General features: G+C 28.1%; 1 protein-coding gene across 1 annotated transcript in view; it reads right to left on the bottom strand.

Annotated features, from left to right (window-relative positions):
* Positions 1-18224, bottom strand: part of LOC100208489 (potassium voltage-gated channel subfamily C member 1) — a 48672-nt gene that overhangs the window by 16645 nt on the left and 13803 nt on the right. Inside the window, exon 3 of the mRNA XM_065818840.1 lies at positions 2640-3083. Coding sequence (XP_065674912.1) covers positions 2640-3083 — 444 coding nt within the window. The remainder of the gene's footprint in view (positions 1-2639; positions 3084-18224) is intronic.

The raw sequence follows: 18224 nt of genomic DNA, 5'->3' as shown, positions 1-18224 counted from the left end.
GTATTGACATTTAATAATAAAACTAAAAAATATTATCCTTCAATTCAAAAGGAAGATCACTTTCACTGATGAATATGGTAAATATCTTCATCATTTAACCAAAGAAGAAATACCTAAAAAATCAAAAATCAAACCTGCTGAACATATTGCAAGTAAAATATTTCAGTGGTGTAATTTGCATGGGGTAAAAGATAGCTTAAAATTCATTGGTTGTGATAGCACGGCCAATAAATTTTAAGCTATCTTTAAATTCATTAGCCGTGTAAATACAGGTCATATTGGAGGTGTTATCCATTGTTTAGAAACTAGATTAGAAAGAAAATTAGGATGACTAATATTTTCTCTTCACACATGAACTTTGTATTCGACATTTAATAGAAGAGCTAGATTGGAAAATAACCTCAAAGACAGGATTTTCTGGACCCATTGGGAAGTTGCTTTTAAGATTACTGAAATGGAAAGAAATTACAGTTTTAAGCCAATATCTATAGGTCCTGGCCTAATTGAACTTTGTAAAGAAATAGTAAAAGAGTTATCTTCAGATCAGAAATATGCCTATAAAATATGCCAGACAGTAATTAATGTAACTCTTACCAAAGATTTGGCTAAAAACCAGGTACTTTAGTTCATTCAAGGTGGCTCAATACAGGTTCTTCCTTGCTTTTATTGTGGGTAGGCAAGCGTGGGTTAGAGAAGGAAAAACTATAAAATCTAGAATTAATTGTTAAGTTTCTTGTGTAAGTTTACTTCCCTGTGTGTTTCTAAATTAAAGTGAAGCACAGTTGGATAGGAGGGCTATGACACATCTTGAACCAACTCACACTAATAAAACTTCAAGATAAAAATGTACAAATGATTATTGAAAAGTATGTGAAATCTTCTGCATGGAATTCTCATTCTGAAATTTTATAACAAACAATTTAGAAATGGGAAATCTAGCTACCAGAACATACAAGCTTCCGTATTCAAACTTGGATGCAACCATATTAACTGAGCTTATAACATGGGAAGAGGCTTATAAACCCATCTTAACCTGAAATGATTGTGGATTGTCCTATGGTAGTTCCATATTTCCCTGTTCACTCGCAAGGAGTTGAGAGGGCAGTTAAAGAGGTAAAGGGCTTTTCCTAAAAACTTAATAATATCTTAATTAATAGAAACTTTCAAAAAATCTTCTCAAAATATGTTTGTTTAAAGGTAACTACAGCTTCTGAAACAGTGTTTGGTTTTGAGAAGCGAGATGGATTTATTCGTGCAAGAGCAGAAAGTAGAGCAATAAATTCTCTTTAACAGCAAGCAGGACCTCCTTTTAGTTTAGCATATATTTTTATCATTTTTAGTGTCTCTAACTTAAACTTGTATAGTGTAAAACAAGCATTTTAGAAATTTTCTATATATAGAAAAAGAAAGCGGAGGGATGAGGGGGCGGGGGGTGTGAATCATTACTAAATTGTAAAATTGTTCTCTATTTACTTTAATGAAAATTTGTTCCTCCTCCCCATTTCAATCAAATTTTGAAAAATTAAGGTCTATTTTTGCAAATGATGCATTTATTCTGGTAAAAAAAATTTTGTCTTTTCTTAATTTATGTACCTAATGGCATAAAAATCCTAAGGGCTGACATTTTTAATAAATGTTGAAAAGTACGGGATGCCATAATGTATATGTATGTATGCGTGTATGTATTTATATAGATGCGTATATATATATATATATATATATATATATATATATATATATATATATATATATATATATATATATATATATATATATATATATATATATATATATATATATATATATATATATATATATGTTTGTATGTGTGCATGTGTATGGATATATGTGTATATATATAAGCGTATGCGTGACATAAATGTATGTATGTATTTATTTATGCATGTATGTGTGCGTGTATAAGTATAGATATATAGTTAAATATACCATTGATAATATTATCATTGTTATTATTATTATTACCATTATTTTTATTAATATCATTATTTTTATTATTATTATTATTATCTTCATTAATACCATTATTTTTATTGTTATTAATACCATTTTTATTATTATAGTTACTATTAATGTTATTATTATTGTTAACGTTATGATATTTAGAGTTGTTGTTATTTTATTCTTATGTTATTTTTCATTATTATTAGGTGTTTATTCATCATTAGTAGTTATGCTATTTGCTAACATCCTTGAGTTGTAAAATCAAGTAATTCAGAATATATTGATCAATTGATTGATTGCAGCTGTTTTTTATTTTTAGCTTTGTTTCTCTGCAGCAAATCTAATAAAAACTTAAAAATCGCCAATTGAGTAAACGTTGACTTACACCATTCTGATTCTCACTAGCTAATATTGATACCAGTTATTTTTAGGTCACTCAAACTGAATGGTTTATTATAAAATGACACTATTAAAAAAGTGGTAATTAAAAATGTAAAGGGTTATCCATAAATTACATCGCGCTTAAAGAGGGGTTAATGTTTTTGTGACGACTCATACTTGTTACCAAAGTGTTACGATGTTGTGACAAGGGAGGAAGGGGGTCAAAAATGATCGAAAACTGCGTGACGTTTATGGACAACCCCAAATTAATAAAAACATAATTTAAAAAAGTTCACCTTTTCGGCATAATGAATTAGCGTTGAGAAGATAATCATAGGAATTGTCACCAACATCAGCAGCAACATCAACTCATTCATGCTTGCTACCAATGTCTGTGCGATAACTTGCATTCCACTAAGTTGTTTAAAAAAACGAAACAAACGAAATATTCGAATAAGGCGAGTTACGAAGAGAAAGTCAAAATCTTTGGTTTTCATAATAAAGGATATATAAAATTGAATAGTAGAAAGAAAATCTATATACGTCAAAGCAGATCGAAAAAAGGATTTATACGAAGGACAACAAATTAATCGAATAATGAACTCTACTGTAAATATACCACAATAAATGTATTCAAGTAGATCGAACGTGCGAGAGTACTTGAAAAATCTAGGGACAGTCTGCATGCAAAACGTTACCAATGAAGCGACTATTACCATCAATGAAAAAAATGCTGCTATCTAAAAATTATTATTATTATTATTATTATTATATATATATATATATATATATATATATATATATATATATATATATATATATATATATATATACATATATATATATATATATACATATATATATATATATATATATATATATATATATAAATATATATATATATATATATATATATATATATATATTTATATATAGGGTTGAAATTTTCAAAAATATTTTTATTGCAACAAACTTATAGTTATTATGTATTTTTAGAAAATTCATTTCTTTGTTTCAAAAATATGCTTAGGATTTGGGTATTCTACAAATATTTCAACAAAAAATAAAAATGCGCAATTTTTAATCACATTTTTTTAGTCAATTTAAAAAACGCGCTTTTTTAAAAAAAAGTATTAAAACACTCAAGTTTAAATTACAGTAAACTCCCGGTTATTCGAACTTCCCAGGAGAAGTAGAATTTACTTCAAATAACCGAAAGATCGAATAACTGAAAATATCATTTTAAGTTACAATCAAATTTTAACAGAAGAAGAGAGTAAAAAAGAAAAAAGACTATGAAAAAATTAAGATGCTGTTTAAGTATTTACTTTCTAAAAAACAAGTTTAAAATAAAAAAAATAAATTCTTTACAATTTATCAAAAAAATTATCAACGGAATCATGCTTTCCGAAACTTAAGTTTTGTCTCTTAGTTCCAAATTGACTGACTCCTTATGATTATGCCTTCTTAATGCTTAATCCAGTAAGTTTAAGTGTTTTGAGGAACACTAAACTTTTCGGCTACATTCTTTTTAGTTTAACCTTTTTCCAATGTTTAAAAGCAAGATATTTATAATATTATAATATATTATAATATTTATAAGATATTTATATTTGACTGATAATTTGACATTTTTGCTCAACTTTTACTATAAAATTTGCGTGAAACAAAGAGAGTTTATTAAAAAAGGGTGGTTGATCGCATCCCCAAGGTGCGGCCATGGTACTGACTTCTTTCGCGTAGACGCCATGTTAAAATATTCATTGCACTGCGTTTAATGTTACGAAATACAATGCAATGGTATCTTGAGCCGAAGGAAAACTTCGAATAACAGACGGGGTGTTTGACAAGTGAAGCAAAAAATTACTTCAAATAAAAAAAGTTTCAAATAACTGCTTATTTGAATAATTGATGGATATTTATATAAGTTTGTTAAGGAAAATTCACGGGGGATGAAAATTGGTTCGAATAAGCGAGAAATTCGAAAATCAATCCCACTAAGGCGGTCCTGAGAAAGAGTCAATCGAAGGTAATTTTTGATAATTTTCAATTTAGAAAAACTTCTTCCTCCACTGGCCATTGATACGGGGAGAGTAAGCAAAATTCTCAATGCTACATACACACTGGGAAAGATGTCAGTCAAGTGTTTTTTTGTAATATAAGACAGTGTTGTTTTGGGGCAGCTATCTTTTGGCAACATTGGAGCTAAAATTACAATTTCATAAGACAGTTCATTCCCATTGATGTCACTCTTGCCATCAGCAGTCAAAATGGATTGCAGGTTTTTGCACTTTTCTTTAATTGCATATGTTTCACATTTGTCTCTTTTTTCCAAGTTATAGAGGAATTCGAAATGTTTGCTGTGATTTTCCATCAGTTCAAATCTTTCTGACAATGAATTAATTGCAGTGTCTAAAACCACAAAAAAGAAATTTACTTTGAAAGACGCTTTTGCTGACTTCACAGGTTCATCTTTGCTTTCATAGGAAAATTGCCTTTTGGTCTTTCTTTGCCTAACAACAACTTCATCAGAGAAATTTGGATCGATGTCCAGTTTTTCGGCTAGTTCCTTTGCATCTGTAATAACGTTATTCAGTCCATTTTCTGATCTCAAGTTCTCCAAAAAATACTTAACACTTTTAATTAGTTTCAAAGCGCTCTGCAAATCAACAGCTTTCATCTGAAGTGTTTTGCTTACTAAATTAATTTTGAATAAAACATCATACCAAATGACCAAACAGCAGCGAAATTTGAAACCTGTAATTTTTTTGGCAATTCCCATATCGGTACATTTTCCAAAAACATCAATAACATCAAAACATCAAAAAGAATCTAACGTTGATTCATAGACAGCGTCATAAATCTTATCAATATGGTATCGCAAAGGTTCGAGGGCGTCTATCCTGCTCTCCCAACGGGTTTCACTTAAAGGTTTTACAGTCAAGTTAGTTACATGGTTTGGTAATATATTCCATCTATGGTTTGATCCATCCTATGGTTTGAATGACTTCCACAAGGAACAAAAAAATGCTCGTGGTTTAAGGCCAAGGATCCTTTTTTGTACTCCTACATTCTTTCCCTTCATATTTGATCCATTATCATAACCTTGGTCACGCATATTTTGTAAAGATGTTCCTTTTTTTGAAAGCTCGTCTAACAAGCAAGCTGTCAACCCTTGCCAAGATGTATATGAGACCTGAGAAAATGTTCTCTTACGTTTACTTCTTCACCTGGAACTGCATAGACAAACTGAACTACAAGAGTCATTTGTTCTTTACGACTTACGTCAGAAGTGCAGTCAAGAATTATAGAATAATACAAAGCTTTTTTCAGTTCACACACGATATGCTCTCTAACTTTACAGGAAAGAAGAACAATAAACTCATTTTGAATTTGTTTGCTTAAATAATGCACGTGAGTTTCTTTGGCAGTTATTCAACGAAGATATTCAGAAAGGAACAAGTCAAAGTTTTCTTCGAAAACTGTTTCACTTGTTCCACGAAAAGCATATCCTTGAGTGCCAAGGAATTGCACAATACAAACAAGTCGTTTTAAAACTGCATACCAACGATCAGTTTTAGATTGAATCATACGTTGATGTTGGGAACCAATAGTGTTGCCTAATTGCAATCTTGTGGCAAGTTCTCGATAAGAAATGGTCGCATTTCCGTGAGAGTTTGACCTTTCATGTGTACGTAAAACATTTGACATGTTTTGCCAATCAGAGTACCCCTCTCTTCCAGAAAGATATATGTCATCAGTACTAAATAGCTTGCAAAAAAAAAACAAAATACTGATTTTTTAGATATTGAATACACTAGCCAATCCCTGTCAATGTCTTCTCCATTTGGCAACTTAGTTTTGGAATTGACAACTCTGAACCGTCTGCCTGAATTACTGTCAATAGGAAAGTTTATATTTTTAACCTGCACTGATCCTTTTACAACAAGCACTTGACGAATGTCATCTGTGATTCTGGCTGGCCACATTCCGCAGTCTTCAAGCGAGTCCCATGATAGTGACGAAGTGACCGCATTTTCCTCGGCACCAGAGTTCTGAAACAATAACGATGATTATTTTACTAAATGAGGTTTTATACAAAAACAACATTATTTTTAAAGTTCATTTTTAATAGTGGATGAAGGATGATTATTAAAAAGGTTTTTAGTTAATTTTTTCCAACTTACATAACCCTACTTTTTTCACTTTTTTAAAATGGAATCGAAATCTTTTGTTTATAAAATATGTTAAAAGTATTTTTTTATATTTTATCTTTTATTTTTTTATTTTTCTTTGTTTTTATTTTTACACCAAATAAAGTTAATTTGCCGTATTTATTATAATTTATTTTATTTTGTTTACTAATTTCCAGAATTGTAATATATATTTATATGCATACAAATATACAACTGTATTTTGATTTAGTTTTTATTAACTCACTTATTTGTGTGAAGAGTTTAATTTGTTGATTTTATTTAGCTTATATATTTTATAAAACTATTGTAAACATTCAACTAAAAATAAAGTTTTTAAATAAATAAAGACTAACTTGGTGGAAAAATCCGCTTAAATTCTTTGTAATCTTATACAATTTATGCTTGTTTAAGCGATAAACATAAATAAATGGAAAAAAAAATACCTTGGCATTATTTACTTATATTTAAAGAACATTTTTAAATTTGCGGCAGTTTTTTTAACTAAATTCAAAATAGATTTCGTTGGAGAGGAGTTAAAATTAAAGTTTTTATTTTAAAACAAGACTTCGTACAAGACTTGGTACTTTCGAAGGCCTTTGACTGTATCTGTATATAATTTTTTTTTTCAACAAAATGCATATTAACTAACAAACTCAAAATCAAGTACAAAACTTAAATGAAGATTGTGAACTTGACGTACTCATACTTGGTTGGTAATGTAAGCGTTCTTTTAGAGAAAAAGATTCAACTGCTTCTACAGGAATGTCTTTTAAAACTTGAGACTGTGGATTTTCTTCTAACATCTTCTGCTCCTAGAGTACAAGTTATTTTATTATTTTTTTTTGTTATGACTTATAAATATGGTTGAAAGTACACCCAACACCCAATATCAATAAAAAAAGTGTTGTGAAAATAGCACACAGTGGTTATTAAGGCTTAAATAACGGTTTATTATCTCTCTAAATTATTATTATTGTATTTATTAACTAACTTGATAATAATAAATGCACTCTTGTATTATTTCTTACCTGAAATTGATGCTGATTATCGTTTACATCTTGTTTTTCTAATATAGAGAAATGTTTACTCAATGCCTTTGCTTGTTTTTTGTTTTCTCTCTCCATATCTGATTTGCGTTTTCTATAAAAGAAACCCGAAGGTTTCTTTTTTTCCGCCATAATAACTCACACACTTATTTTATCAATTATTTAACTAATGATTACTTTTAGCTGTAATTGTTTTTTCATTTAAGTGCTGAGCAAATACTTACAAAATCAATAGTTTAAAATATAAACTTTGGCGCCCTTAATATGTAAATATACAGTTACAATAAACATTTAACACACAAAAACACAATTTAAATAAACAGTAAACTAACAAACTTATTCTTTCAAACAATCACCTAACTACAACTTTTTGATTTAATTCTTTTTTTATTGAAGTGCTGGGCAAATATTTACAAAATCAATAGTCTAGCATATCAACTTTGGCGCCCCTAATATGTAAACAACTCACTACTTGTACACATTAAAGACGCTAAATATTATTTTTAACTTTTACTTTTTTAAATCCAAATTAAAACTTAAAAAAAACGAAAAAAAAAAAACATTAGCTACGCCAGCGCGGCGCCCCAGAAAAGCCGGCACCATATGCGACCGCATAATTCGCAAAGCCCTTGCACCGGCCCTGTGTGTATGTTATTTTTACTTTTGTGAAACAACAATAATAGATGTTTTCCGAGTTAGCTTATGTATAACATATTTCTGGCTTTTACTTTTCTCAACTACAATGTAAAATATTCTCAAATACAAAGAATAAAATCTTTTTTAGATTAACAAGTTTTATTGTGTATTATTTTTGTAGAGTGTTTTGTATGCAGTTTTTACTCATAAGAAACAAAGTTTTTTTTGAGTAAAAATTGCATACAAAGACAATATTAGAGGGAGGGTGTGTCGGAGGAGGAGATGTTTACCACACAAAGAAGGTTATTTTTTCAAGATATAGCCGGTTTTTTGACGATTTTAGTCAGCAAGTCGGGTATTCGACATAATTCAGTCGGGTGAATTTTAGTTTTTAAGGCCCTTTTTTTATTATTTTTAAGAAACGAGTTGGTACTTTTTACGGGTTTCTTCCTATCCCCCTATCCTACCTCGTTTTTTAATTTGTTGATTTGTAAAGTCAAAAGTGCCCTAGTATGGTTGTCGCAAGTGAGAATTAAATCTTAAAGAACTTATTTAAACATTCCAGTGAAATTTATGACCTTGAAATTATTAGTTCTTTATTTTAATTGCTAACTATAATTTTATATAGTTCAAACAAAAACATTTTCTTTACTTTTTACTTTTCATTAATCAATAACGTTTTTAAGTCAAGAAAAAATTGTTAAATGCTGTAAATATTCAATTTATTTTCTTTTATATATATATATATATATATATATATATATATATATATATATATATATATATATATATATATTGAAAAATGACCCATCCCCTTTAGGGAGGGGGTGCAAATTATATTAGGCCTTAAACAAAGCTTGCTTCGGCAATAAACATCAACATGCTTTGCAAATAACAGGATAAAACAGTTTAAGAAAATTTTAAAAACAATTTGTCATAGTTATTACTTAAAGTTTTAATAAAATAGTTCAACAAAATACCAAAAAAAGTGTTTTTAAATGAAGGGTTTCTAAAAAATTTTTAATCTACTTTACAATATTTTATCATAAAAGTATCCATAACAACTGCGTAAATAAGACATAAAACTTTACCCATTAATTATAAAACAACTTAAGTTGTTTTGAAAATTTCCTGATTTGAATATTTCCGGGAAATTTTCAACCCAATATACATATATATACAAATACATACATATATATACAAAATATATATATATATATATATATATATATATATATATATATATATATATATATATATATATATATATATATATATATATATATATATATATACAGAGAGAGAGAGAGAGAAAAAAGGTGATTGGGCGAAAAATTAGATATTTGAGCCACTCTTTCTACGGTCCAAATGAGACATCCATGTATGTATGTATATATGTATGTATGTATGTATGTATGTATGTATGTATGTATGTATGTATGTATGTATGTATGTATGTATGTATGTATGTATGTATGTATGTATGTATGGATGTATGTATGTATGTATGTATGTATGTATGTATGTATGTATGTATGTATGTATGTATGTATGTATGTATGTATGTATGTATGTATGTATGTATGTATGTATGTATGTATGTATGTATGTATGTATGTATGTATGTATGTATGTATGTATGTATGTATGTATGTATGTATGTATGTATGTGTATGTATGTATGTGTGTATGTATAAATGTATGTATGTACGTATATATGCATGTATGTATATATGTATGAACATATCTGTGTCAGTGTGTATGTGTATATTTATGATAATTAATATATGCCATAAAAATGTATTTGTAACCATTTTTTTAAATATAACTCACACGGTCAAGCTATGTGAGGGTAACACGGTCGAGTTATCCACACCAATGAAGCCCAGTTTTTTTAAACGAATCCCATATATCACCAATTTGGTATTTCTCACTAGAATGTTAATAACTTTATATGTTCGTATTATTGCATTCATAGTTTTTTTTCAACTTATTTTAAAATCGAATGTTATTAAAAGAGCTAATTTTTTTTGCAATTTCCTAATTACCAAAAATTCCTTCACTTCCAGTTACACGCTGTATGTTTGCTTTCAATTTGGGCCAGGTTAAGTACTTCTTGGCCTTCCGGCACTTTATGCCTTCTGGTCCCTATTAACCGCCTAGCATTCCAATTTAACAACGGTTTAAAATTAAAATTTTTTTAGCAATTGTTGTGCTATGGCTTTATAATGTATGCAAGTAATCTCTGAGATATCCATACTGCGGAGATTCACAAAAAAATCAAACAGAGAATTCAATCCAGAATAGGCTTTTTTCCTTTTATCAAGATCACTCATTGGTTTGTCCGTAATCTTATTAACGTCAGTAATCATTTAAGATCACCCAGAAATCACTATAGTTTCCACATTGTTAATTTCATAATCGTAATGTCTTTTGCGTGCTCTTGGGAGCCTTTGAAAATAAACATATTCATCCGTGTTGACCAAAGTCCCGACTTTTTTTTTATAAATTCGCTCCAATTGCTCGAAATTGGAGCGAACTTGCTGCACGTAATGCTTCAGGGAGTTGTACAGTTCCTCAACTACACCTAAATCAAGCTTTACGAACAGCAGTTTCTTGTTAACATTGTTGAACTTTTCCATGATTTTGTTCCAAATAATTATAAAAATAGCTTTTTCAAGTTGTTCCATTTTGGTCAAAAGTCCGAAGGGTCTGCTCTTGGTTTTGCTCTGATTGTCGTTAAGATCAAGAAGAGCTTATACAGAAAATATTTGTTAATAAGTATGCACAAACACAAACAAAATATGTTTTAATTTGATTTTCTAAATGGTTTTTAATCACCTTGTTAATATAATAAACCTTTTCAAGATTTATTATACTTACACGGCTGAAAAAGCATCAGGACGAGCTAACCAACACGTTTGTGAGAGAGTCTAGGGAGCTTTAAAACGTATTCCAGCCATGAACTTTGACTTTAAGTTGCATTGATGCGTTGATGAAAGAAACTTTGACTTAAAGATATCCATGCATTGAAGCAGGAAAGAAATCATAAATTTCTTGAAGAAAGCTAAAGAAATTAACATCAGATCGGTTATATTCCGCGGTTTTCACTCCTACGAGGTTCAAAATGTTAATTAAGTTTTAAAACACTTTATTTTATGATAAATGTTTTTTTCAGTTTTAGTTTTCTTAAGTTCTAGTCGGGATTTTGTTAATGACCAGTAGAGATATTTAATATGTTTTTTTTTTACTATTGAGTTGCAGAATTATTAGAATATGTAAATAATGTAATAGTTTGTGCATAAATCTTTTTATTTTAACTTTATTGTTTTATTTAAATTACTATATTATAAGCCGACAAGTTTGGCGATATAAATAATGTTGTTCATCATTTATATCATTTATAACATTATCAGTTTTTACATGCATTTGATATTTTAAAATATAGTTCAAATGCTTTATAATTAAAATGGTGAATTGAGTTCGAATTAACCAGAAAAGAAATAAACGTAATATTTTGGATTCAATTTGTAATGATGTTCAAAGAACAACTAAGGGAAGGCAAAAAACTACGGTAATATTTAAAAAACATAATAAAAGGAAAGTTAAATAATGCGCAAGATTCTACTTCACAGTTAATTGTCAGCGTATAAAAGCAATGTTTATAAGTATACGCTATTTATTAAAAAACAATTACTTTTATTTGTTTAATTTGACTTAATGTGAAGTGCTCGTCTAAAGTAAAAATAAATTAATTTATGCAAACCCATTTATATTTATTAACTTTTAAGATTACTATACTTTATAAAATACATATTTATTATGTTTTAAATAGTAATGTAAAAATAAAATAAATTTTTGAATTTGACAGTGTGTACATAAGTCATTTTATTTTAACTTTATCGTTTTATTTAAATTACTGCCATATAAGCAGACAGGTTTGACTGATGATAAAAATGTTTCACACCTTTCATATAGTTCGGACGAAGGAGTAAGCTTTTTTTAAATTATCACTATTTGTTGTTGCCTTTTGTTATATATAAATGTTACTTGTATGTTGTTACCAACATGCAAGTAACATTTGGATGGTTAAGCGCTAAACCAGCATATACAACAAAGTTGAAAAAAATTGGTTTATATTAAAAAATGATTTATGTAGCGTTTTTTTGCAAACACCAAAATACTGTAATTAAATTTTTAAGTGCACTGAACTGCAATTACTTTTAATTTATTCGGTTTAGTGGCTTTTGTTAAAGACTTTTAAACTTTGCGTCAAATTATCTCATTTCAACATATATGTTCTATAGGCTGATTTGGCGTTAAGTCATCCATTTATATATATAAATTAAAAGAAATTTTTTTTTTTTTTTATCATTTTATTTAAAATACTACATTATCAGCAGGCAGGTAGACTGGCAATATAAATCATGTTGTACATTATGTAGATAGCCCAGACAAAGGAGTAAGTTCTTTTTAATTACAATTTATAATTAAACTCAAACCTCTTTTTGTTCGGTAGATAGGGACCACATAAAAGAAAACGCATAAAAAATATCACATAAAACTTCAGGAGTACCTATAAAAAATAGTTTTCGAAACAATATTAAAAACATTTTTTTATGCGGTTAGATACGGACCGCATAAAAAAATTTGATTTAGAAAAAACACATACGAGCATTTTTAAATATTTAATTTACATACATATTTATTTTATACATACAAAACTTATCAAAATGTATAACAATTATCCTTCGTAGTCTGACAACGTAACGTAACAGTAACTATATAATGAAGTATGTACATACACATTACACATTTTAATCGTTGAGATTGAAATTATTGCACGTTCAAAAATTAAATTATATGAGATCGCACAAAAATAATCGCATAAAACAAAACGCACAAATAAAGTATCGCATAAAAAAGGACCGCTATTGTTTCTCCTATGTTCTATATAAATGTTACTAACATGCAGGTAACTTTTATATATGTATTAGTTTGTGCATAAATCTTTTTTTATTTTAACTTTATCATTTTATTTAAATTACTGCATTATAAGCAGGAAGGTTTGACTGGAGATAAACGATGTTGTACACCATGTAGATAGCTCGGGCAAAAAAGAGGTAATAATTTTATAATTGTTATTTATAAATAATGATATATTCACTGCTACTTTTTTCTATATAAATTAACCCAACATTTGGCAACATTTATATAGGACACTCAAAGGTCGTGTGTTGATGCGTAATTATAAAGTAAGTTATAATAGATAATAATTATAAGTATAAATACATTACTAAATTAATTAGTATGTATATATTCATTTTATGATGTATTGTCTAAATTGGTGAAATGGACAATAATGCTAACTGTGGTGAAAATAGTAATGAATATCAAAATGTGAATGGTAATTTGTTTGACGATCACCTGGTTCTGCAATTACAGTTGGCGATGCACTCACTCTTATAAATAATCTTGATGTTTTTTTAGATTGAATATGTTGTAATGATGATTCTTTTTAGTTTGCTGAGGCTTGAAGTTATTAATTATCAAATTTATATATACTGTTTTTATTAAATAGTTTATATAAAATAATAAACATTTAAATTGTTATATTTTCTGTAAAAATTGTTTTCTTAATCTATTATAATCTTAATCTTCCTTTGCAAGGCCATAGCAGATGGCGGTCATGTTCTTTTAACCGTTGAAAAAAAAAGGAAAAAAAAGAAAGAAAATCAAAAACTGATCTAATTATCAATTGTTCCAAATAAAGAATTCAAAAATATCAAAAGAAAAGAAGATTTAAAAAAAAAAAAAATTATATAAAAAAAAGAAACTTTTAACAAATTATACACTCAAAATTCACATTTAAAAAAACAAGTAAAAGAAAATTCGAACATTGATTTTAACTTTACAAAAAAAGAAAAAGAAAAAACAAAAAAAAAAAAAAAAGAAAAAAAAAAAGGCAGAAAAAAAAAAAGAGATAAGTTGATAAATTAATAAGAAGATAAGAAGAGAAGATCAGTTTATTAAAAAAGAAGATAATTTTTATAGTTTTTGTTTTTGTTATTGTTGTATTTATTACTTTTTATCATATTTTAAATATCACACTTTTATTTTTTTTATATTACTGCAATTTATTATTAAATTACTTTTTTAGTATATAATATTAAATATTTATTTTTATTATTGTTATTATATTTTTAATTTACATTTCTCTTAACTTTGATTTGTTTTTTTTACTTATTTAATTTGATTTTATAACTTTCTTCAATATTTTTGTTTTTTTTTATAGTTTACTATTTGTCTGGCTGTTGCATTATTGTTTAACTACCATTATTATTATTATTGTAATTATTATTATTATTATTATTTATTATAATAGTTATTTTTTTTTGATGTTGTAACGGATCGTCCATAATGTACGTACGCTCGGAGAGGAAGAGAGGGGTCTTCAAATGGCGTTTATGAGGGGGTAGGGGGCAGTTTGTCAATTATAAAAGTATGGAGACACTAAAGTAAAAAAAATATCATAAAATGTTGGGTTGGTAGGTTAAAAGCGTAGGTACTTTAAGGGAGGTAGAGGGTACTTAAAAAAGCGTATGGCAAAATGCAGAAGGGGGGTAGGCGAAAAAAAAGCATACATACTTTATGGACGACCCCTAATCGGTTGTTTCTACTAATCTATTCATACGCATTATTTTATTTTTACAATTATTAATAACGTAGCTATTTACTTCCTACTTATTTTTTCTCACATTCTCTTTAATATTGCGGTTTCACTATGGCTTTTAACTGTCATTTGTGTAAAGAATTAGTTAGCCAAAGTTGCCGCTCATCTCAATGTAATATTTTTTTATTTTGGACTCATACAAAATGTAACAGGCTTAATGATACTAAGTACAGTTTACTACAATCAAGTCGTTTGTTGTGGAATTGTGTAAACTATATTAAAAGTGTCTTTCCATTCCCAAATGTACAAGATAATGAATTTAAATTGCTATTTTCTTCTAATAAAATTCTTAAAACTGATGATGTCTGCAAACCTTTTCCCGTCTTTTCATTTAAATAAAGTCTCTAATCAAATTCATCTCGTGTTTTAGATTCTGAGGAAGAAATTTCTACTTCATTAGACATAGTTTGTAAATATTATGACATAAGCGAATTGTACACACTTAATTTTAATAAAGTGAGTGCTCTCTCCTTTTTTAATCTAAACATATCATTGTTACAAAAACACTTTGAGGATTCAAACATAATACTACCGTTAACTAATTTTGATTTTTCCATTATTGGTATAACTGAAACAAGGTTAAAAAAAGACACATCCTCAATTCATCCAATTCTCATTAATAATTACAACATTGAGCACACACCAACGGAATCCTCTTGTTGTGGTACATTATTATATTTATCAAAAAAATTAATTTACACACGAAAAGATGATTTAATGATTTACACACCTAATTGTTTAAAATCCACACTTGTTGAAGTTATTTTTTATAAAAAGTCTGATATTATTGTTGGTTGCATTTATAGACACCCTTGCATGGATAATAATATTTTTAATAATATCATATCTGTCATACTTCAAAAAATACCTGCTGAAAATAAATCTATTTTCTAACTTGGTGATTATGATATTGATCTGATGTAATCAAATAATGACATTGCGACATCTGATTTTTTAAACTCATTTTCTTTTTATAATATTCTCCCTTTTATTACTTTACCGACTAGAATTACTGATCACTCTGCTACAATTATAGATAATATTTTCTCAAGTTTAATAGCTTATGAAATTATTTCAGGAAGCTTGACAACTTCTGTTTATAATCACTCACCTCAATTTTGTATATGTCCGAATTTCAATAATTTATTTATACCACGCAGACACAATTTACATAGCAGGAGTTTTAAAAACTTTATTAAAGAAAACTTTAAATCTAATTTATCAAAAATTGACTGGGACGATGCTATAAAGTCCAATATTCCAAAGTCTAACACATGTTTCCAAACGTTTATTGCTGAAACATGATTGATTTTAGATCGCTACGTCCTGCTTAAAAAAACAAGTATCAAAAACTTCGAACGTCGCACAGTGGAGTATTTCAAAGTAATAGTCGATCAAAAGTCGATTACAAAAATTTTGTAAAAGTATACTATTAACTATACATCATGAAAGATTTATAAAGGCTACATCACTAAACAACAATTTTAGTGTTGCCCACTCCCCCTTCCAGGTATAAAAAAAGTTTAAACTCGGACTTCGCGTGAGCTCATTGTATTTGTTTTTTACGCTTCCTATCAAACACAACTTTTAAAAGTATTATTTAAGCTTGTATGCTGTAAAACCTTTAATAAATTACGATGAACGTTGAAGAAGAAGGTATGTACAAACAAAATAAATGTATAGTTTCTTTATTTTACTTAACAAAGTGAGATTTTTTAAAATATATATTCGAGACTAAAATTGTTAGATTTTTTTTTGTAAATACTATATTCAAAATTGTTTTCGTATATGAATTAAGCCGAATTTAGCAAAGATTTTTTATGTAACTTAAACATTAGTTATTCTAGTTAGCATTTTTGAAATAAAATGTTCCACATAAATCTTCCATTTTTTTAAATTTAATTTTGATTAAATAATACGACAAAAACGTTGTCTTTAGAATAAAAACTTATTTCATTTTTTTTTCAGAATCCCAACCAATGGTGAAAGAGATAGAAAAGAACTCTACGATGTTATGAAACAATGCCCAAAAAAAAAAATTGATGACAAATTTGTGTTTTTAGAAGATCATCTCAAAATTATTACAAAATGTACTGAAAATGAACAAAGTTCACAAAAAAATGGATAGCTGCTCAATGCTATCATAAGTTTACCCACCTGTATAATAAAAAGGCATGGTCGACCATCAAAAGATTTTGAGTTGTTGAGTTCGCCAAACAAGAGACGTAGAACAAAAGCTTTGAGAGAACAAATATCTTATGCACAACTAACCTATGCTGCCCAAATGAGTCAGCGTGATGCAGGACATTGTGATGCGTCTAGAATAAAGAAAGATATTAGCTGCTCACCGGAAAAGGCAAACAAATATAGAGAAAACTTCAATTCCATTCAGACGAATGTTATAAAAAAACACACACGATCGGAAGCATTATCAATTTTTGTGGAAGCCAATATGACAAGGAGACAATATGAAATAATTCATGCAGCTAATAAAAATATTTATCCATGTTATTCGCTTTTGAAAGAATCAAAAAAACAATGTTATCCTCCACAAGAGTCAATGACAGTTTCAGAAACATGTTGTGAAATTAAACTACAAAATATTCTAGACCACACAACTAGACGCTTGTGTGAATATTTAGATGAAGTTTTGGAAACCTTAAACGAAGAAGAAAGAAGCAACTTAGAAATGTTATTAAAATGGGGTTGTGATGGATCACAGCAGCAAACATTTAAACAAAAATTCCAAAATAGTACAGATAGTGACTCTAACATTTTTCAAAGTTTATTTGTGCCTCTACGGCTTAAATGTCATATTGGTAGCCATAAGATTATTTGGCAAAACCCTGTGCCCTCTTCTACAAGATATTGTTGCCCAATTCGAATTCGTTTTATCCATGAAACTAAAGACAAAACAAATGAAAAAATCTGGTATGTAAAAGATCAAATAAAAAACTTAAAAAAACTGAAATATTGAAGTTTTTAGGGGGTATTATACATATAAAGCATACCTTGGCATTTACAATGGTTGATGCAAAAGTATGCAATGTTGCAACCAACACGACATTTACTATGAGGTGCTATATATGTGGACTAACATCAAAAGACTTTAATAATTTAACCATAAAAAAATAGATAATCCAGATGCCCTTAAATTTGGTTTATCGATATTGCATACAAGGATTAGGTTTTTCGAATCTTTACTACATTTATCATACCACATTCCCATAAAAAAATGGCAAGCGAGAACACAAAATGATAAAATAATTG

This window comes from Hydra vulgaris, chromosome 15, assembly GCF_038396675.1.
Source record: "Hydra vulgaris chromosome 15, alternate assembly HydraT2T_AEP".
Taxonomy (NCBI): Eukaryota; Metazoa; Cnidaria; class Hydrozoa; order Anthoathecata; family Hydridae; genus Hydra; species Hydra vulgaris.
This window is presented reverse-complemented; position numbering and strand designations above follow the sequence as displayed.